Here is a 23,530-nt window from a genome sequence, read left to right as displayed (position 1 = left end):
CTTGTCTTCACTGTCCCATTCTCTTAATTGACACCCTCCCCTCCCCGAGTAAGGACTTATATACAAGGAACTCACCCAGACACAGTTAGGTAATGAAGGTGAAGTCATGGCTAAGGGCATGGGTTTTGAAGCGAAGCTTCCTGAACTTAAGTCCAGAAAGTCAATTCATCTCTCTGAGCTTCCTTTATAAAACGAGGCCAGTGATATACCTACCTCACATGTTTGTCAAAAGGATGCAACAAGATAATGCAAGGGAAGCACTTAGCACATTGCCTCAAATAAATAAAATATGCATTCTAGCATCTAATAATTTTAGCTATTATTTTTGTTGTGATTATTCAGGATGAACGAGATAAGCTTCCTGTCCTTAAGAGAAGGTGAGAAGCTAAATCATAAATATCATGACCAGCTGTGACAAGTGCTGTGAAGGATGTGCCAGGGGCTGGGGGGATGGAGGGCTGAAGAGGAAGGGGTCAGGAGGACTTTCTGGAAGATGTGGCATCTCAGCAGGAAGGACAAACAGGTTTTACACATGTGGACATGGAATAAAGGAATCACTTGAACAAAGGCCCAGGGGTGGGCAAGTAGAGGGCATCTTCTCCCAGTGTGCATGGCCGATGCCACTGAGCAGGGGGTTTGCAGGGACACACAGGGTGAGTGCAAGCCTGCTTGGAGTCAGATCATGGAGGACCTTGAATGATGCCATTCCAAAGCATTTAGACTTTGTTCTGCAAGCAAATGAAAGTGGCGCCAGTGGAGACTTTGGAGAAGGGAATTTGGAAATTCTTCTGGAAACTTGTTGGTTACTGGTACGGGGCTGGGCAGAGCAGAGGCCACGGGGCGCAGTGTCCTCTATTTCCATCTCTGAAAAGCTCATCATTCCTCAAGTCTTCTTGACTAGACTACAAGCTAGTCGAGGACAGAAGCACGTGCTTCCTTCTCACCACTATGTCCCCAGCACAGTCCCTGGGGCTCAATAAATGGCTGTTGAATTGAAATAGACAAAAGATCCTAAACTTGGGCCACGAGAGTGGAAGGAAGAGGATGGCTCCAAAGACACTCGAAGAGAAGAATGAAGAGGATTCTGCAAAGGAGTAATCAGAGGTGACTCGGGCATAGAGGGGCTGGAAGGATGAATGGAGAGGCTGTGGGGCGTAGAGGGGCTGGAAGGATGACTGGAGAGGCTATTTACTGAGAGAATGGACGCAGCCAGGAGCAGCCTATCTGGCAGGACGACTGCTGTGCTCACTGTGGGGTGTGTCGCAGCTGAGGTGAACAGAGTCATCCATCTGCTGACTGGCAGGCAGTGGACATGGGCTCTGGAGAGAACCCAGAATGTGAGGCAGGCAGAGGAGAAGCGGAGCAGATGGGAAAGATGGGATCTGCAAGGAAGAACAGAGGGGAGCCTGAAGGGCGAAGCAGACAGAGGCAGCCACCCTGGGGATCACTCCACACTCCCAGATCCCCAGTGCAGCTGGTTGCCACAGAAGAGCAACCCCAGGATCCTGGGGAGAAGAGGCACAGTCAGGAGGAGAGCCAAGAGGTACAGGATCACAGCCTTCAAGGGGGAAGTCAGGCTGGTTTGCATTGCCCGAAGCTACAAAGAGGTTAACCAGAGTGGAAAGTGGGTTCCGGAGCCTCGGGATTGGTCTCCTGCCCCACAGCTTTGCTGTTCCCGTCACTTCTGCACGCTGGCACTGAGGTCATGCTTCTCAAGGAAGATCCGCATGCGCCAACCTTTGGCTCAGAAAACTTCCCTTGTTTCCTACTTCCCAGCTAGGAAGGCCAAAGTCCTTGGCCAAGCATTTAAGTGACCTCAAATCTGGTGTGAAAAGCCTCACTTCCCATCATGTCCTTCTACAATGCAGCAATCTGAGCTGCTCCCTCTCCCCTGTTGCACACCAAGAACTTCCATGCCTTCCTATGTTGGTTCTTGCTGTTCCCTTAGTTAGGAAGGACATTTTGCTCCATGTTCTGCTAATTAAAACTCTCCTCATCCTTCAAAGCCTATGTCAAATGCTACCTCCACTGCAAGGCCTTCCCTGGTCTCTCCAGTCTGGAGGGTCCTTCTTCAAGGACCCACGGTGTGGTGCTTTGCCTAGCCAGTACTTCATTCTTTCTGCAGCTGAGTTGTTGGCCCCTATCCACTCACACAAGACAGCATGAGAGCAGAGAACCTGTTTTACCTTTGCATCTCCCGTGGTACAGATTCTTACATGCAGAAGGCACTCAACCAACACCAGCAAAGCATATGAAGAAATCAGGATAAAAAACCCACAAAAACCTGAGAGCAGTAGATGCTGGCAGTCCTACCACTTTCAATCATTTATTTGGAAATTATGATGTGCCTCACAGTTATTTGGACTTCAGGGGTTTTGCGCTGCAATTAATGTCTCGGCCCGATGTTGGGTTGCCTTACAATCACATGTGTTATCTGTGATCTCTAGGGCCATTTTGGTTCTGAGAGCACGCTATTACACATACACTAAGACGTTTCTGAGTATTTCCCATACTTAGACAAAAATGGAAAAACTTGGCCCAACCGTCAGAAGCGCTTTCTCACATGTGCTGCCTATGACAGTGGTTTAGGGAAATCTCTACACAGTTCCACCAGGATCATAAACACATTTCCTGAGCTATGAATTAAGAGGAAAAATTTCTCAACATGCAACACAAACTCAAAAAGCAGCTGTTCATTTAACCATCTATCATCTTCTTCTGACCCTACGAACAGGCTCTGACAGTATTTAGATTACATGAACATACTGTTTTATTCGTCAATAGCTTGCCGTTTGTAAAGAAAACATATATTCAAGAATGTATTCAACATGGTTCAGGAGAACCTACTATGTATGTGTCAGTGGAGTGTCTGTGTTAACAAACGATGTCCAGTATACGAATCAGGTTAGTTCTTTCTTGGTCTGTATTTTAGGGGTAAGACGTCTTCTGTATTGTTATATAAAACTGAGAGCAATTTAGGATTGCTCTAAACAGTCCTGCTTGTTTCTTTTTCTTTTGCCTGCTTTGTTTTTGCTTTAAGACAATTGTAAAACACAGCTGCTAAATAGAAAGGAAGGCTACATTCCTCTTGCAGCTGTGAGCAACAGAATTATTTAAATTTATTTCTAATCCAACAAACCTGGTTCTTGGTAAGGAAGAGAAAAAGAGCTAATTGTCCTTAACACTTAAGACTTTAACACTCCCCTCCTTCAAAAAATTAGGGTAAAGGGCAATATGGTCAGAGGGTATTTTGAATGATTTCTAAATTCATATTCCTTGGATCCTGCAGAGTAAGATGGGAGGGAGTTTTTGAAACCACTGGACTTGCGAGGAAACGCTTCTTCTAGCTTCATAACAATAGCAATGAACATGTTCTGCACATTTGTTTCATGCTGGGCAGAGTGCTCGGGCTTTACCTGTTTTACCTGATTACATCCTCTGAGGTATGTGCCATTTACACCTGGGGAAACTGAGGCTCAGAAAAATGACCTTGTCTGTGGTCACATGGCTGGTAAGGGGTAGGAATGGAATTTAAACCCCATTGTCTAACTTCAGGACCCACATTTCAGCCACAACTGAGGTTTTTCCTAACCTAAGCCCGTTGTGGTGGAATTGCACACAAAAACATACTTGAGAGGTGAGTAATGTCATCATTCCATTACATACAAGTTAAAAGACTATACAGTATGATACCATTTTGTTATGCACATGCATATATATGCATAAATAGGAAGATAAAGAGACAGACACAGACATAAATAGGAAAAAAACTGAAAAGACATAAATCAATATTACCGATATTTTAACAGTGATTACCACTGAATGATGAATAAATTTTAATCTTCTTAAAATTCCTGAAATTTTCTATTTCCTATAATGAGATCTATTACTTTAATTATTCAAAAATAATTTTGAAGTAACATATACTCATTAACTTGACAGTTTAATTAAACAAATAGATTTTGAGCATCCACTGAGTACCAGACACTGTATACTCAAAACAATAAAAAACTACACGAAAGAGACAGCAAATTACTCATATCCCTGCTCTGCTAACATTTTGGATGTTCTCCTTCAGGTCTTTTTCTGTACAGTTTTTTTTTGTTTTGTTTTTTGAGACAGAGTCTCACTCTGTTGCCCAGGCTGGAATGCAGTGGCTCAATCTCAGCTCACTGCAACCTCCGCCTCCTGGGTTCAAGCCATTCTCCTGCCTCAGCCTCTCAAGTAGCTGGGATTACAGGCATGCACCACCATGTCCGGCTAATTTTTGTATTTTTAGTAGAGACGAGGTTTCACCCTGTTGGCCAGGCTGATCTCAAACTCCTGATCTCAGGTGATCCTCCTGCCTTGGCCTCCCAACATGCTGGGATTACAGGTGTGAGCCACCACGCTCTGCCTTCTATGCAGTTTTTAAAGTAACTGGCAACCAAGGCAGATAGTCAAGCCTGGTTTATAGTTAGGAGTTCGACCACCGTCCGGACCTGACACTCTACTCCTATCGTGTTTCACATCACTTCTCTCTAAGCCTCAATTCCATCATCAGTGAAACGGTTTAAGAGGGGGACCTACCTCATCAGTGATTAAGTGAGTTAATATAAATAAAGTGCCTTGAAGCAAACAACTGATAATAGCTATTATTATTATTATTCTGTGCAGAATCTCTGCATTGTGGTACTGTTGTTTTCCATCTCTTTTCTTCTGAAGAGCAGTAACACAATAGTGTTTTTCTTGGAGAGCACAGACAACTGTTCAGGTTATTCAGGCATCTAAAGTCACCTTTGAGTTTAGAAGGTGAGTGGCATCACTCAGTCAAGGCAAATTCTATCAGAGTTGAGAATTTGGGCTTTTTCTCATCTTTTATTCTTAGTTGATCCAAAAATTCCCCAGGAATAGTGGAGTTGGCCCATCTGGCCTCCTATCTCAGCCAACGATACAAAGAACAGAGATAGCTACCATGGTATAAAGAGAGAGGAGTGTTTGCACACCATTCAGAAAGTCAAAGAGGCAGATGTTGGACAAAGATCTTACTTGTGTTTGGAAACGTAATAAATATGACGAGTTACAAGCAGTAGGCTATCTAAACTCTATTGCTTATACAGTTCTATATCTTCAGGCCTTGGTGTTCTATTCTGCTTGATGATTGTGGGATATGGTTCTATGAGCTCTTTAGAAGGAAGATATTTGGTATCAAGCTAATTTCTGGAAGAGCGAGCCTGATTCTATTGTGGTCTTGCTCCATTCCAGCCTCAGCCACCATTATCTCTTTTCTGTATGACTCGGTAGCCCCCTAAATCATGTCCCTGCCTTCCCTCCACCCCTCTTAGGGTCAGTAGGGTCAGTTCTCCACTCAGGGGTCTACCTTCTTTATAGGAGAATATCAGTCTTCAGCGAGGGTCTTAAAATGTCAATCCTTGCCTGACCCCTGCTACATTCAACTTGCCCAGTGACTTTCTGCTGCACTCAGAACAAAGCCCCAAACTCTTTACATGGCTCCAGGGCCCTGCATGAGGTCTTTGCATGCCTCCCCAGCCTCATTTTGACTACTTTCCCCCAGAACCCTGGCCTCTGTGACATTTTAGCACACACCAAGCTCATGCCCACCACAGGCCCTCCCACCTGTTCTCCCTCCCTGACGAACAGTCCTTACCCTGCTTCATGCGTGCCTGGTGCCCCTTGTTCTACTGGCCACCACCTCTATGTCACCTGCTCAGAGAGGCTCCCCTCCCCTCCCAATGTATAACAGCTTCCCCTGTCCTGGTGCCTTGTTTGTTCTCTTTGGAGAAGACTTCTTATCAAACTCCCCGTTGACTTGGTTTATTTCTTTGTTGGCCTACCTTTTCGTGTGTGATGCTCTATCTGTCAGCCACTCCTCTGCCCCATCAGAATGTCAGTGGCTCGAGAGCATGGATCGTATCTGCCCTTATATTGTATCTCCCCTCCAGGGAGGGCCCACATGGGGGTAGCTGCTCCATAAATATGAAAGGAAGAGAGGTAGGTAGGGAGGGAGAAAGTCCCTGGAGAGGGGGACACCTTTCCAAGACAGCCCCATTTCCTGTGAATGTAGGTGGTATCCCTGCTCAGCCCTAGCGTTACTGTGCAAGTTAAAAATAAAACCTTTGGGTGGAGTGAGAAGCCTTTAAAGAGGCTGGGGGAGAGATAATGAGAAACATGAGCCAGCCAACGCAGGTCCAGCAGGATGTGGGACCGGCCAGGAAGCAATGGGATCTTGGCTCCGGAAAAACACTGACTTTGGGGCTGCAATAGTCTGACCAATGCACGACTCCTGATTAGTCACCAGAAGCCTCTCTCTGGATCTGCCGTGTATGAAAAGACTTTAAAGTAGCCAATTCAGGATATGCTTCCATCCTAGAGCAAGACATGGCTGGAGGTTTCTAAAGAGATATTCTTTACAATTCCTAGAACAAGGGAGTCCACACCCCTCCTCTGCCTGCCATGGGTCAGAAGAAGAGGGAGAGGCCTGGAGGGAACGAGAGGCCATAAGGCCTTCCTTGGCTCACCCTCCCTCTGACCTCCCCCAGGGCCCATCCAGCGTGGGAGCCGAACCTCCCACCACAGTAGGGCTGCAGCCAGAGATCCCAAGGTGAAGCCGCCCTCCAAAGGCTTGGCTCGGTTCAGGGGCGGTGTGAGGTGGGGAGGGTCAGGTCAATGGGTCGTTAGAAACAACTCGGTCATTGCCTTGGAAACGCTCCCCCCTGCGCCGCATGCATCTGGATCCACCCTGAACCAGCTGTGTATTAAACCCTCAGACCTCAGTGGGAGGTGGGGAAGCCTTAGGGAGGGTCAGAGTGGGACAGGAAGAGGTCCACCTTCTGTATAGGAGAAAATCAATCTTCAGGCCTTAATGAGAGGCCTAACAACCCAGGGGAGCAGCAAGCAAAAATCCATATTCTGGCCTCCCTTGGTGAAAAGATGGGCTGAGTGGAGTGTGGGGGCTGCCAGCATCCCCTCCTACAGACTGCGACCTGGACCCCTTCCCAGAATCCATCTCTCTGTGCTGGCGCGGAAGCCAAGTGATGTGCTCATGGTCACCTGGTGCAAGGGAATATTCTCAGACCTTGAAAACATTGATCACCACTGAGTTTTTCCATATCCACAGCTCTGAGGCAGTCAGGAGGACCACAAAGGAAGGGGAAGAGAATTAACAAGAATCAAAAGAGACAGCTATGCTAGGAGCTTTACATGCCACCTTGAATTTAACCTCCACCACCATCCTCTGAGACAGGAGCTCTTATAGAGAAGGCAACTAAAATGTAAAGAGGACCTGTTCCCCACCCAAGGTAACCCAACAAGGGAAGGTGGAGCATCGGGCAGCCAAAATGCAAAACGGCTGTGCAATTTACCACCTATACTAGCCTGTCCTTTTATCTCTGCAGTCAATGTCCAAATGATTTGAACTCAAAGCCCACTGCCAAGGAACACTGAGCAGAATTTTCAAAAAGTGCGTGTATTGAGGAACCAAACACCCCCTGGCTGGTTGGGAATCCCAAAGCCTTTTTGTGCGTTGAGCAAAACGAATCTATTGAAATCAACTCTTCTTTAATCATTTGTTGGGAACATCTACAGCTTAAAACTGCTGAACAAGTAACCTGTGTCTGCCCTGGGCTTAACCTCTTTAACGGGGCTATTTCTTTCTTGGCTAGTTCTAGGCTCCTGACACGAGGATTTTAAGTGCTTAAAAGGCACAGGATAATAATCTTCCCCTGGAACAAAAGGCTGATAGAGGAACAGCAGGGAAACAGGTGACCTCCATGTCCTAGTACCATTTTTTGAGTTCAAGTACATTCTCATGAACACTTCCAAAAAACCTTTGCTGGAAAATTTGCCAGCAGCAACAATCATTCATATCTTGTTGAGCAAATACTAGGTGCTGTGCATTGTGTGCTAAAACATCTGAGGCACTCTACATGGATTCTCTCATTACATTCTTACACCAACCCTATGAGATAGGAACAAGTTACACTGATGCAGTGCGGGCATGTACGATAGACTTTAGATGTATTAACTCACATCTTCCTGTCAACAACCCTAGGACAGAACTGCTGCTATTATCTCTATTTTATGGAATCAAAGAGGTTGTGTAACTTGTCCAGGGTCACGCAGCTATTGAATGTCAGATCCAGAATTCACACTCAGACAGTCCCACTCCAGGGTTCACGCTCTTGACCACCATGCTACCCTACCAGAGTGCCATAGGCTGTGGCTCTGAAATAGGGAAAGGTTAATGAGAGATAGGTCAGAACTGTCAGAAGAATTCCTGTCTTCTTCTGTGTGAGCTCACTTTCCAAGAAGCTTAGGGCTCTGCTTCACACGCCTTCAGCTAAGACATCCCAGGACCAGCCTGGGAGAATGGCAGTGAGCTTTGTGTGGCCAACTGAGTGAAGATTTAATCCTTGGAAAGAAACTCTCATTTGAAAGAAACCATTCTGAAGTCACCCTGCATCTCTGCCATTTAGAAAGATCCCCATTCTTACAAAAAAACAAAAAACAAAAAAACAAAACCATCAAGGCTCAAGGAGGAATGTTTTGCTCCTATAACAAATACCACCTTATCACCAAAGGCAATGCAGTCAACTGCAAAAAGCCTGGACTGGCCCAGGCAGCAGCTCTCTTCTCTGGGCTGCTGAATTTGCTTGTGTAGACTCCAGGGAGCGACTCTGGAGCATTCATTCTCAACTTTCCTTTAGTTGCTGTTTCTTAATTCTGATAGATATTCTGAGGAAGGATAAGAAGAGTCTCGTTTCCTAGAAGCTCTTTATGTCCTTAAAGGTACTGGTGCAGCACTTTGTACACATTGGTTAATCAATGCAAACTGCTTCCACTATTCCCATCAGACTGATGGGGAAGGCAGAGATGAGCTACATTGTCTGTCTCCATGGGTGCAAGGGCTGGAACATGCTGGATCCATGTCTCCCTTCTGGGTGCCTGACATCACTTGTTTGTCTTTGATGCCCATCAGCCAAAAGAAGTTATTCATCTCTAAGCATGAATAATACCAGTAGGGTGGATTTTTCCAGGCTTCCGAAGTGAGTTCTCTGAAGAGATGACACTAAGCCGACTAAGCCAGAGCAGCTGACACATAGCATAGGGTCCTGGGAACTGCAGAGGCCAGCCCACCTGAGTTAGGGTGAGAGGCTCTTGATGCAAAAGTCTCAGCCTTACTTTCCAGGCCCCTTTCCAGAGCTATAAGGGGCAACAGAGGGTAGAAGGTCCTATTGCTGTCCTGAGTCTTCGCTTTAACACTCCCAACATTTAGTGATTCACTCAGTCATTCATTAGACTGATACTTGAGTACCTACTCTGTGGCACGGCTCTGTCCTATTCACTGGGAATATAGCAGGGAACAAAACAGACAGGGTCTTGTTCCTGCCCTCATGAGGCTTATATTCTAAGGGGGAGAATGGGTAATAGAAAGTTTTTTTAAAAAATTGACAAGATAATTATGAATTGGGGTAAGCGGCATGAAGGAAAAAGAAGTCAGAGGGGAGAAACAGGGAAGACTTTTGGAGGAACTGACAAGAGAGGCAGGGCCTGAAGGACGGAAAGAGGCCTGCTACCTGATGAACTGGGTGGAAAGCATCCCAGGCAGATGAAACAGCAGTTGCAAAGTCTGAGAGTCAGGAAAGGGCCCAGAACAGCAGAGAAACAGACAGGAGGCCCGGGGCTGGATGGGTGGGGAGATGTGGGATGGGTGGGAGTCAGATGGGATCTTGCCCCCCAGGAGGCCTCCTGTCTACTTTCTCACCTTACTGAAAATCACCACTCTCCCTTATAGTGTGCTTCAGGAACTCATCCTTGCTAAGCCAAATCCAGTCCCTCTGCTCAAATGGAAGAGAAGGGAATTCTTTTTGTGGCAGATGGGGTATGTTGTAAAGGCATGGCATTTGGTTTTATATGCAGACTTTTTTACATACGGATCATGCCAACAACAGCTGAGAAGCTCCCCAGCGATGGATGTGTTTGCCTCGGAATGGAGTCATTCAGGCACCTGCAAGGCTGCACACACCAAGCTGGGACTCTCCCTCACCTGCAGCCCCAGTCCTATCTTGCTGCTTCTTGGTGACATCATGAAAAAGGCAAATTGGGCTTCAGGTCCTCTGCACTCCTCCTTTCAGCTCCCTCTGCCCCTTTTTGGGCTAGTCTCCACCCATTCTCTCCCCTGGTGCTCTCAGGGGGTCTGCCTGGACTAATCTCTGCCATTCGCCAAGAAGATGAATAAGTCACCTTCTGAATGCACGCCTGCTCCTGCAACTTCAGGCAAAGTACAGGCAGGCAAAGCAGAGGCTAGATTTACAAGACCTTTCTGTGTCCTCCAAATAATGCCAAAGAAGGGGCTGCCTAGTCCACTGCAGTCTGAGCCTGGCCCAGCTGCCCAGCTTACTAATTAGCTGTACTGACAGGAGAGTCCCTATTCAGACCCTTCCCAATGGAGCCATTGCAAATGCCTAGAGCATACTCTGTTGAGGAAGGACTATGGCTGAAACACTTTGAGGAGTGGCCTGGAACTTCACTCCCTAATGGCCATGCAGCCAACCTTGGGGGTGTGAGCTCAGAAAACCTGACGTCTCTCTCCAGGGCTGACCCACTGCTGAACCTTGCCATCTGCCTCTCTAGCCCATCGGTACCTTCGTTGAAATGAGAGAACGCCCTACTTCGGATCACTTTCTCCCCTGGCTTTCTAGGGCTCACAGCTTAAGGAACTAAATCCTCAGCATGGCTGCACAGTCTGACCCCGCCTGCTTCCTGGGTTCTGGCTTGCCCCTTTGTCCCTGCACTCAGCCACACTGGCCTTCCTCCCGCTCCTTGGTGATGCCAGGCTTCCTCATGCCAGGCAACTTTTGTGCATGCTCCTCTCCCTGCCACCTGAAACACTCTGCCCCCACCAGTTGAAACCTGCCGATCCATCAGACCTCAACCCAAGCCTCACCTCCTCATGGAAGCTTTCCCGGACCCCCTGTTGGGGTCAAGCTGCCCTGCCATGTGGTTTTTCAGGACCACCTGGTAGAATTGCTGCTTGATTGATGTGTGTACCCCCATCTAGCCTCTAACTTTCATGAAGGTGGGGGCTCTTGGCCTCAGGCACTGCTGTAGCCCAGTGTCTCGCATGCCCTCTGGCACACAGGAGGCATCCATGCCGAGCTGAATGAACCTGACATGGCCCTCAGTAGGCCCATCCCAATCCCCTGTCCCTCTCCTCTTTTCCTCCAGCCTCCCTTCTTTTATTTTCTTTATATTTGCTTCCTTCCTTCCTCTTCACTCTTTCTGTTCATTTCTTCTTCCCTCTTGGGCCTTGGGCCTACTTATTGTTCCCAATTTGCCAAACCTTTGCATAATGTGTAGGCCTTCAACCAGATCACCCCAGAGCCATGGGCCTAGTGGGGGAACCTAGGAATCTGGCTTCCTACAGGGTTAGTCTGTTATGGTTGCCATAACAAGCACCATAGGCTGGGTAAGTGAAACAACAGAAACTAGAAACTTATTCTCTCACAGTGCTGGAGGCTGGAAGTCCAAGATCAGGGTGTCAGTGGGGTTGGTTCCTTCTGAGGCTATGAAAGAAGGATTTGTTCCAGGCCTCTCTCCTTGGCTAGTAGATAGCCATCTTCTTCCTATGTCCACTCACTTTGTCTTCTCTCTATGCATGTCTCTGTATGCAAGTTCCCCCTTCTTATAAGGGCACCAGTTATAGTAGAGCAGGACCCACCCTAATGATTTCATTTTAACTTGAGTTTCTCTGTAAAGACCCTATCTCCAAAATAAGGTTGCATTCTCAGGCAATGGGGATGGGGGGTGAATTTCATCTTATGAACTTGGGGGTGGACACAATTCAACCCTAACACCTACCATCACATGTCCATTGCCCCAACCCTCTTCGACTCATTGAATGAAATAAAAATAAGGAAACACTGGACACGTCTTCTGAAGAAATGACACAGGAGTCTGGGTATGGGATGGGCATGACAGGAATGGCAACTGGAGAAAGACACCCTACCCAAGAATGAGAAAGGAGGGTGGTACTGACAGGAGCTAAAACTATCATTGAACGGCCTAGCAGTTAGTTACACATCTAGGCTCTGGTAAGCTGCTAGTTCTGAGTTCAAATCCCCACTCAGTCACTTACTACCAGTGAGGTTTTTCCCTTGCTCATAAAATGTGGGTAATAGTAATACCTCACTTATGGGATGGTTGTGAAGATTAAATGAGAGAATTGCCCAAGCAGAGGGCTTCACACTCTACCCAGCACATAATAACTCAATATGTACCAAATGTGTTATTATTGTTATCATAATTGGGGGGGAGTCTCACTAGGTAATTCAGGAAGAAGTGATGACAAAGAAGAGGGTAACTGTCATGACTGAGTCCACACAACTCTGTGTTCCCTCTCATAGTCACAACAAGAAAGGAAGCCGAGCAACGGCCAGACCTGATCTTCTTTAATTGTGGTCTGTGGACCAAAGACATCAGAATTACCTAGGCCCCACCCAGAAAATGCAGAATCCTGGGTCCCTCATGAAGCCACTGAATCAAAATTGTGGGGAGCACCCAGGAACCTAATTTTTAAATAAGCTCCCCTGTGATTCTTATGCATGTTAAAATTTGAAAACCCCTGGACAAGACCACAGGTCCTGGAGGAGCAGAGATGAGTCATGTCCATGAGTAATACCCCATGTCGACTCAGCCCTGGTGCCAGGTAGGCACGCCCCTCACACCTGTTCTCATCACCAGCATTCCTTGGACAAAGTCAGGAGATGGTCTTGAGCAATTAGGTATAAAACAAATCTCTGTAAGTCACATTTTAAATATACTATTTAGAGGGGTTGCATTGGCAAATCAAATTGTTTTCATTATTGTAAATTTTACTGTGCTCAGATACTTAGTTTTGGACTATCTATTCTTCCTCTCCCCACAGCTGAGGTTACCCAATCTTGACCTCAGGTTTAGCTCAAGATGACCTCTGGCCTTAGGCTTAAGGATTATAAGGCACCCTGGCCCAGCACGCTTGCTGTGCTTAGGGCTCTGTTGTTAGGCACTCTGTTTATTTTGTTCTTGGGCACCATCTACTACCTGGTCAGAAAAACCGTAGCCCCACTGTACCCCAGTGCCTGCGTTCATGTCTTGCCCCAAAGACCCAATCCCAGAGGCTACAGGTCCTCAAGGCTGAGATTCTACCTGTGGCCCAAGCTAAAGTCCTGCCATCTCTTAGCAGAGTTTCCAAATCCTGGCCTACTTTCTAGGGTCTTCCAATATCATCTGGTGCTGAATTCCTGTCACCAAGCTCCATGTGCCTCTCAGGACACCTCTCATAATCCCCCCAAACCATATACAGCCTACCAGTGAGGAGCACAGGCTCACTAGACAGCCTAGGTATGAAGCTTGGCTCTGCCACTTGGTAGCTGTGTGACCTTAGCCAAACATCCCACCCACCAAGCCTCAATTCCTGCATCTATAACAGCCCCTACTATTATATGCAGGGTTGTAATGAGTATTGAGTGAGGTGATACACTTACAGCCAAGCACAGTGCTTAGACACAGCAAGGGTTCAATAAATGTTGGGGACCAGTTCAGAAGCTGTTCTATGTCTGAATGCTCATACATGTGAACAAAGCTCCATGCCAAAGCAAACGTGCCTCCCAGCTACCCAAGCAGTGGCACCAGGGGTCACTCATAGAGTGTCACTTTGGGCTTTGGAACAAATAGACTTGTAAGCAGCCTTTTCTCCTCTTTTCTTTTCTTTCTTTCTTTCTTTCTTTTTTTTTTTTTTGAGACAGAATTTCACTCTTGTCACCCAGGCTGGAGTGCAATGGTGTGATCTCGGCTCACTGCAACCTCTGCCTCCCAGGTTCAAGCGATTCTCCTGCCTCAGCCTCCCAAGTAGCTGGGATTACAGGTGTGTGCCACTATGCCAGGTAATTTTGTATTTTTAGTAGAGATGGGGTTTCACCATGTTGGCCAGGCTGGTCTTGAACTCCTGACCTCAGGTGATCCACCCGCCTTGGCCTCCCAAAGTGCTGGGATTAGAGGCATGAGCCATCACACCTGGCCAAAGCAGCCTTTTCAGAACTCAACTTTGAATAATAATAATAATAATAATAGCAAATACACAGTACTCACTGTGAGCTGGACCCTGTGCTGATAAGGGCATTACTCATTTGATTCCTTCCATAACAAGGTTGGTACTTTATTACCCCCACTTTACAGATGAGGAAACCAAGGGCCAAGGTCACAGGACTAATAACTGGCAGAATTTGGATCCCAGGCAGCCCAGCTACAGAATCTATGTACTTAGCTAATGTGTTATGCTCCCTCTCTCTCTCTGTTTTCTTTTTTTCTTTTTTTTTTTTTTTTTTTTTTTGAGACTGAGTCTCGCTCTGTCACCCAGGCTGGAGTGCAGTGGTGTGATCTCGGGTCACTGCAAGCTCCGCCTCCTGGGTTCACGCCATTCTCCTGCCTCAGACTCCCGAGTAGCTGGGACTACAGGTGCCCGCCACCACACCCAGCTAATTTTTGTTGTTGTTGTTGTTGTTCTATTTTTAGTAGAGACGGGGTCTCACCGTGTTAGCCAGGATGGTCTCGATCTCCTGATCTCGTGATCCACCTGCCTCAGCCTCCCAAAGTGCTGGGATTACAGGCGTGAGCCACCGCACCCAGCCACTCCCTCTCTTGAGTAGTCTAAATTAATTATTAAAAAGCAAAGGGGGAAACAAGGAAAAAGTTAAAAACAGAGAAATGTTTTAAGCAGATAGCATTGGCACCAGGATTCTTGCAAGTGAACTCAAGAAGCTCACTTCTGGCTAGGTTTAAACCATGGTGTATTTAATAATCAAAGTAATTGCTATTCCTTCCCTCCCCTTTTCTCTCCTTGTAGGCCACTGGCCCAGATGCTTTTTCTTGTTCCTGTACCTTGGACTCCTTCACTTATCTTTCTGCTGAGTTGGACACGTCAGCCCAGGCCCATTCTCTGTTACCTTCCCACCCAATCAGTCCCTTCCCTTCTCTGTGGTTGTTTGGGCTGGATCCAGTCATATCTCAAGATGGGGACACCTTGTTGGTAGTTGAACATTTTTTGATTAGTGAACCCTTTCTTCAGAAAAAGTACTCTCACCCACATGTATAGATGTTAGATTTACCTAAAGCATGGTATGCCTATGGCACAAATGACTTCAGATTATTTTTCCAGCAACCTTAAATCAAGGGATACTGCATTAGCCATGCAATGCTTATTTAATGAGGTGGAAATGTGTGTGTCTTCCACTCTGCACAATACCTAACCCCTGGCAGCTAGCACACAGGCTGAGTGTCAGAGGCGTTCGAACCAGAGCAACTCCATCTTGAGTGAGGGCTAGGAAAATGAGGCTGGGACCTGCTGGGCTGCATTCCCAGAAAGTTAGGCATTCCTAGACTCCAGACGTTTACAGTTAAGGAACTAGATCGATAATGTTTCCCACACAGACCCAGACTTGGGGGTGTCCAGATAGCCCGATATTTTGAGAACAAAGGCATTCCTAATTTTGCTTTAAAGATAATAATATGGATTCTTGCAAAATATAGTAATTAAGAAAATTAGGCCAGGTGCAGTGGCTCACGCCTGTAATCCCAGCACTTTGGGAGGCCGGATGGATCACCTGATGTCGGGAGTTGGAGACCAGCCTGAGCAACACGGAGAAACCCCGTCTTTAATAAAAATACAAAATTAGCCAGGCATGGTGCCTCATGCGTGTAATCTCAGCTACTCGGGAGGCTGAGGCAGGAGAATCGCTTGAGGCAGGAGAATCGGAGGTTGCAGTGAGCTGAGATTGTGCCATTGCACTCCAGCCTGGGCAACAAGAGCGAAACTCTGTCTCAAAAAAAAAAAAAAAAAAAAAAAAAAGAAAGAAAAGAAAAAGAAAATTAACCCTTTATCACAAGCCCTTGTAGCAGAGCACATCTCCCTATGATCTTTTTAAAATCCTATATATACGAGCATGGTACCTAGGATGGACGTGTTCCTCCTCTTGCTTTCGGGAACACCCTACTCTGTCAATGGAGTAGCTGTGCTTTCACCACTTTACTTTCCTAATAAAAAGAAAGTAAGTGCTTTTGCTTTGCACTGCGGACTCGCTCTGACTTCTTTCTTGCTTGAGATCCAAGAACCCTCTCTTGGGGTCTGGATCGCTTTCCTGTAACAGCAGTCCCAAGATCCTTAATAGTTTATGTGCAGTCCACAGAATGCATGTCACCGAAGTGAGCAGCTGCACTGTCCCGGGATGAGATGTCCCTTGGATGTAGATACAGCATATGGATGTCTGCCCACTATTTCCACTGAATATGTTATCATGGCTGGTGCTACTCACCTGTGAAGTCAAACCACTTAACCAGATATGGCTTCCTTGATCCTTTGCAGAACCAGTCAAGTCATATGTAAACAGCAGATTTGAGAGAGAGTTTAAAAGAAACTCATTGTATTTTCTCTTAACGTTTTGCATACTAACTTTGCTTTGGATTACATACTTCATTTGCAAACCCATTTATTCACACTAACAAAGGCCGGGGCAACAGAAGAAAATCTCTCTGAGTCCTTCTGCCAACAGCAAATTGGTGATCTTGCCTTCAGATCTACATCTCAAGAGGGGACTTTCCTCGGAAGCCCTCAAAGACCAACACAAAGAAAACAAAGGAAAAGGGAATTTGTGACTGTGAATCAGAGTCTCCACCAAAATCCTCAGTCACCCACACTGACAAACAGCTCCGGTAAACTGCTGGCCACCCTTCACTAGACACCACTTCCCAAAGCAAGGCCCACTTCTTTCAGCCCTGATGCCACTGCTGCTGGCTCATAGTTACACAGAGCTGGCGGAGGGGCAGCCTGGCTCGCCCTCAGCCGGGATGCTCGCATCCTCCCACTGGGTCGGGGAGCTAACTCGTAAACAATCGCATCCCTGTAGAGAATGAAAGGAAAAGTACCGGTCACCAGTGCAGCAAGGAGGGAGGCAAATGGGGGTGGCGGTGGCGTGGGTGGATGTAACATAGCTAGAGAATCATGGAGTGTTGGAATTCTGCTGACGCAGAATGAGCCCTTGGGCCTGAGAGGGGTCTCCCTTGGGTCTCTGAAAAGTGGGTACTTGACTAAATGCCTGAAATTTCCATCCCAGTATCTGGAAGGCTGAATTTCTGAAGTGCTCCTCTGCAGCAGCCTTGCATACCTTTGGCATGTAATTGCGATGTGGGTGTGGATAGTGTATGTGCCAGAGAATCTGCCCATTCTGACTCCTTCTCTCCTGGTGCCCATCAGAGGGGTACTGAAACGAGGATGTGATATTCCAAGATCAGAAGGGAAGGAAAGAAGTAATCCGAGTGACCATGGGGCCATGGGAATACCACCCCACCAGAACCCTGAGCGGATGTGCCCAGATAATCCTAAACTTCAGCCTGACTTTTATATCAAAAGGTTAATAAAATCTAAGCAGCCCACCATGTGGACAGCTTTTCCAAGGCAGCTGAATATCCAGGCTTCCCAAGAGAGAGCTGGTGTGACACAGCAAGATAATGCTAGCCACTCACCACGGCCAGACTCACCACAGCTTTCTGCTTCTGCCGAACCACAGGGGCCGCATCCAGCACTTTAGTAAATGAGAAATGCCTGCCCCGTCCAGCCCTGATTCAGGGCCAGTGTCAGGCGGGCACTGGAGGAATGGAGATAATGCGGCGGCATGGTGCATTCATATTTTTGCAGTCTCTAAGCTAGAAGTGCTATTTTTACATGTCTGTGACATCAGCACGCCCTTCCCCCAGGGCAGTCTGCACCACGGTTTAAACCCAGCGAAAGGTAAGCTTCTTGAGATTCCCTTGCAGGAGTCCTGGTTCCAGTGCTATCTGCTTTAAAACATTTTCTTTCTTCTCCAAGTAGCATTACATTTGCACTTGGACACACACACACACACACACGACCTCAGCTACAACCTGCTCTCTGTTTCCCAGATCAGATGCCCTGATTCTTACCTAAAGAGCTTGTAGGCCAAGGGCTGTACCTCTCTCCACACTGGCTCAGTGCTGTCCCAGGGGAAGCAGAATCCACTTGGTGTCTTCTGCTCTGTGTTTGTCACTGTCACTGTGCTGCAGCCGCCGCCCCAGCAGCCCCAAGCCGGCTCTCTGAACCTCCAGGCTACTGCAGCTCTGAGTGGGGAGAGGGACGGGCCGTGGCATGCACATCAGGTTGCTGGCCCGCCTCCAGATACCATGCCACAGAGCTGGCTACCCGTCCCTAGGGCTGTGTGGGAAATCGAGGTGGGGGGGCGGGGGCAGGCTGGGAGAGCCAAGAATGTCAGCCTCGAGGTCTATCTCCGGTCCTTGTTTATCAGCAGAGGGGACCTGCCTTTAGACAACCGCCCACCCCCACCTCACCCGCAGGGATGCACACAGCTCTAAGCAACCCCTACTCTGGACAGCCAGCAGCAGGCCCAGGAACACAGAGCCATTGGCCAGCCAGGAGGGAGGTAGAGACAGAAGACGGTGGCAGCAGCTACCCTGGGTGTTATTTTAACGTGGTTTGTCTTGGGGCAAATGTCTGAGCCGAATGGACTTCTGGCCCGTCTGAGCAGAATCCTGTTTATTTTGAGGCCTGAGTCGCCAGGGAAACAGCAGGTCGTGGCTCGGAGACTCTCCTCTGGAATCAGAAGGCTGCTGGATGAAAGGGAGGCCTTTTCTGTTCTGTCATCTGGCATCCTTGCATGGGGTGTAGGTGTCTGTGTGTGGCAACGTGTATGTGTGCATGTGTGTGTCTGTCTGTGCCATCCCCAGAGCCAAGCCCTACAAATGGCATTTTGCAAAGTCAATCGAGGCAAAAGCCATCCAGGTTGGGACTGTGGAGGGGCTGCAGAGGGGGCAGCTCTGTCCTCCCTCTCCACTGTTCAAGCCTGTTCCCGTTGGATGAGGTGAATCCTCAGGTGAGCTCAACTTCAGGGGTGGGAAATTCTTCAATGGGCCATGGACATCCTCTTCAGATTTCTGGCCAGGACAGGGTAAGGAAGGGAGGGAGCTGTCTGGACAAATAATTCTTTGGCTAGAAGGTGGGGAATAAGGTGGACTGAAAGGATATGGATCAAGAGCTGTCTCTGAACCAAATGTAAACATGATTAATAGTTTCCAATAATTGAAGAGTCGCTCCTGCTTATGCAGGCGTTTGAGCCCAGGAGGCATGAGTGAGTGAGTGAGTGTGTGTGTGCGCGTGTGTGTGCACGCACGTGTGAGCTTCCATGTATGTACACAAGCCTGCCCACCTGATGATTCAGGTAGAGAGGTACAGATCGACCTGTCAGAACTAGAAATATGCTCCCCAGCCTCTGCCTCCTCTGGGTGTTGCTTAGGTGTAGGGAGGATGGAAGTGCAGTCTGTTCCCCATATTCCCCACAGAGCATGGGGGTATGGGAAGACATTCATGTGCCTTCTGAAGGGATGAGCCTTGGAGAAGGAGCTCGTGTCCTGTAAAGAGCTAGAGGCTCAATCATCACAGAACTCCAATCACGGATAAGCAGCAGCTCCCAAAAGGGACTCGAATGTACAGAAAATGTTGATTTCTTGAGACCCTCTTAACTGGAACCCTCATGAACTACCACTTCTACACATGCAAAGGATACTGATAATTTGCTTTAAAACATAATAATCTTCCTGAGTATCTGCAAGCTTCCAGAGGACCTTCTGAATCATTAAAAAAAAAATTTCGGACAATGGATTTCCAAGTATTAAAGAATCATTATGCTAGATGTAGTATGCATGTTAACCCTTTTTAACTACGTGAAATGATAGACTTGAAAGTTAGAAAATACCCAAAAAACCCTAAGGACAGAGATGCAGACTCAGAGACTCACTCAGGTGGTACCCTTAGTTAAAGTCCTCGTTGTGACTAAAACCAGGTCTGCCTGCTTTAGGTTAACCCCGGGTTAACCTGCCTGCACTGTGTGGTTGGCCACTGTTGGGCAATTCAGCCCAAGCGCTCCAGATTCCTTCCCTTCTAGTGGAAATTAATAAGACTTTCCTACTCATATCTTCCCTGCAAACTCACAGGATTATCATGACAATCAAATGTGTCCAAGTGTGTTTGAGCACCTTGAACGCGGGAAATACAAATGCAAGTCATTATTTTAGTTTGTTTGATTTCTCCATTGTGTCCAGTTATGAAACCCTGTTTAAACACACACACTCACACACACACACACACACACACACAGCTTTTAGGCAAATATAATCCCTAGCTACTGACATATGCTAATTTATCTACTGCATAGTGGGTGTCTGGCAATATTACTGTCCAAATACTGGGAAATAATCCTCAGTTCGCTAAGGTATTTACTGTAATATAATTCCCCCCAATGTTGAAATTTTTTGAAATTTCATTTTAATATCCTTCAATTTCTACATTTATTTCAACTTCTGTTAGTATCTAGATTTACCTTTTTAATAACATCCATTGAGATGTTTCCCAGTCCAGAGACATGCCCACGTGAATGCTTTTCAGCCCCACTGTTATTTAGAGTAGGAAGGGACTTTGCCATGACCTAGTCGAAAAGTCTGGTCTCAGAATAGCCCTCCAGCTCTGTGCCTGGAAATAGTCGGTGGAAATAATAGCCGTCGAAGCTGCTTATTAAGCATCCACAATATGCTAGATTGTATGCAGAACATGTAACAGAAATCATGTCTTCCTCCAGAGCTCTTCCACCACTTTAAAAGCCATTTCTGTCCTGATAAAACTTTGTAAGAGAGGCTGCTAGTACTGCAGAGGGGTCCTCTGAGAAAGGAAGGAAATGACAGGTTTGGAGAACCAAAAAAATCCTAGAAGGTTTATCCACAGAGATGTGGGCTTGCCCCGGAGTCATCCACATCTAAAATGTTGTGGCTGTTGCCAGAGGTGAGATTTTTCCTTCCACATCCTAACAGATGGACTCAATACAGAGCACTTAGGCAGCTGCTATTACAGAAAGTGACTCTACACCTCTCCTTTAGAAGGGCGATAAAGGTAGAATGTGGTGGTTCCGTGGTTTTGCTTATTTTGTGCTCAGTGCCTCTGACAATCAGACATATAACTATCACATTTTAACTGTACCAGCATGAAAGAAGCAGAGCATTATTGAATCAACAGGGTTCAAAATGCCCCCAATATATACATTTTTGTTTTCTCTCTCTCCAGGCAGAACATAAGCCCTGGCGTCTTGTCCTTGATTCTTGAGAATGACATTCAATATTTGCTTTAAAATTTCCCCTTCATTCATCCTGTTTACACAAACGATACAGTTATATGAAACACACACCAGACACATTGCATTTTCTTTCTAATCTCATTTGACCTTGTTCAGGCACAACAAATCTTATTCAGCTGACGGGGGAAATTGGATGCTGCATGCCACTCTCTCCCTCCAGCAACACATTTCCTCTGTTTATGCCCAATCAGGCAGTTAAATGAAGGGCGCCCTGGTCTCACGGTGAAGCAAGCACCACGATGACAGAGGGCAGTGGGAAATGCAGCAGACATTCATGGGAAATTGTATTCGTTGCTCAAGGAGACTGGCCAGCCACAAACATCACCAGAGCTGCAGGACCGAAGCTGGGTCCAATGGCCCTCAAGAAGGAAGGTACCTCACTCTGATCCCACTGAAATCCAATCACAGGCGCTTGCGCCCCGCTGGTTAGCCTGACTCTTCAGCAACCTCAGGGGAGGATGCTTGGGAAGCGTCCTACCCATGCGAGCTGGGTTTCCTCTCCTCTGATATTGATTGCCTGTTGCCTATTCTACTGTGTTTTCCTCGATCCTGGCTTTTTAATTTTAAAATATTTTACCTTTACAAAAAACGAACACTCTGTGCACATGATAACACTGCACCCAAAGGTATAAAATGACCCTCACTAGCCCTCTTTTCTCCAAAGATAACCACTATTCACTTTGAATGTATGGATCCTTTCAGGAAAAAAAAACTGTCTTTGTACCCTGAATATGTGTATGCTAAAAACACACATTACTATGCACAATGTCCTGTGTAATTGTTTGTTTGTTTTTCACTTAATAATAGATGTTTGCACATTGGTCTAGTTCATCCAAGCACCAAATTTCTTGCCTGATTTATTGAGGTATCTTCCTAATTGGCCTCCCTGCTCTACCCTAACCCTCTACAGTTCATTTCAGAAGGATCCTGCTAAAAGGTAAATCAGATCATGTCCCTATTTGTTCAGAACTGTCCAGGGCTTTTCCCTTACACTAGGAACAAAAGCTAAGCTCACTACCACCACCTGCCTCTGCAAGTTCACCCCCAACATACTCATTGCTCACTGTGCTCCAGTCACCTGCTCCTCCTATGGGCCAGGCTTGGTCCTAGCTCAGGGTCTTCGTACTTCCCATTCCCTCTGCCCAGAATTATGCATTTATTTTCTGCCTCTAGGTTATTTGCCTGGCTTACTCTTTCCTGTTATTCTTGTCTCAGCTCAGGCCACCTGTACCCTGACCACCTGTTCTAAATCAGCCCCTTATCACTGTCTTTCACATCTCCCACTTTCTTTTTCCTCATAATTCTTACTACTTTCTCAAAATTATTGTATTCATAAAATGTTTACTTAGGCCAGGCGCGGTGGCTCATGCCTGTAATCCCAGCACTTTGGGAGGCCGACGCGGGTGGATCACCTGACGTCAGGAGTTCGAGACCAGCCTAGCCAACACGGTGAAAGCCCGTCTCTACTAAAAATTACAAAAATTAACCGGGCATGGTGGCTGGCATCTGTAACCCTAGCTACTCAGGAGGCCGAGGCAGGAGAATTGCTTGAACCCGGGAGGCGGAGGTTGCAGTGAGCCCGGATAGTGCCACTGCACTCCAACCTGTGCGATAGAGTGAGACTCTGTCTCAAATAAATAAAATAAAAAATAAAATAAAGTAAAAATAAATAAAATATTTACTTACTTGTCCTCTGTCTCCCCTTGCACATACACTGGAATACAAATTCCATAAGGAGAGCAGGGGCTTTGTCTTCTCACTGTTATATACTCAGTACCGAGACCAGTGGTCCTCAAGCTCGAGTGTGCACTGGAATCACCTGGCGGATTTGTTAAAATACAGATGCTGGGCCCCAACCTCAGAGTTTCTAATTCAGTAGATCTGGGGTGGGCCTACCGAAATAGAGTTTATATTTCTAACAAGTTTCTAGCTGCTGCTGCTGCTGCTGGTCCAGGAACTGCATTTTGAGAGCTACCAGTCTAGACGATACCTGGCATACAGTGGGTGTTGCATATATATTTATTACGTGAATGCACGAGCCTGCACATAGGCTCTGCCACCATTTTTGTCATGGCAGTTTTGTTTTCGGTTCATCATTTATTTATATTTATGGGACTACAGGCTGTGAACCTTTTGCCTCCTCAAAGTTGTCGTGACAGGAAGGCCCCAAGTTTTGCCAGGTAAAATGGTGCACCATCTCCATTGGTTTGTCAGTTGATGATTAAAAACCTAAACCTTAGGCCAGGTGCAGTGGCTCACGCTGTAATCCCAGCACTTTGGGAGGCCGA

General features: G+C 46.8%; 1 protein-coding gene and 1 long non-coding RNA gene across 2 annotated transcripts in view; one reads left to right on the top strand and one right to left on the bottom strand.

The window, feature by feature from the left end:
- Positions 1-17,926, bottom strand: part of FGF1 (fibroblast growth factor 1) — a 96,101-nt gene extending 78,175 nt beyond the window's left edge. Inside the window, 1 exon segment of the mRNA XM_050794952.1 lies at positions 17,569-17,926. Coding sequence (XP_050650909.1) covers positions 17,569-17,711 — 143 coding nt within the window. The 5' untranslated portion in view covers positions 17,712-17,926.
- LOC126957264 (uncharacterized) overlaps positions 1-23,530 on the top strand; it is a 325,970-nt gene that overhangs the window by 278,820 nt on the left and 23,620 nt on the right. The window lies entirely within an intron of this gene.

This window comes from Macaca thibetana, chromosome 6 (assembly GCF_024542745.1).
Source record: "Macaca thibetana thibetana isolate TM-01 chromosome 6, ASM2454274v1, whole genome shotgun sequence".
NCBI lineage: Eukaryota > Metazoa > Chordata > Mammalia > Primates > Cercopithecidae > Macaca > Macaca thibetana.
Note: the sequence above shows the minus strand (reverse complement) of the source record. Positions and strands in the feature narration are given on the sequence as shown.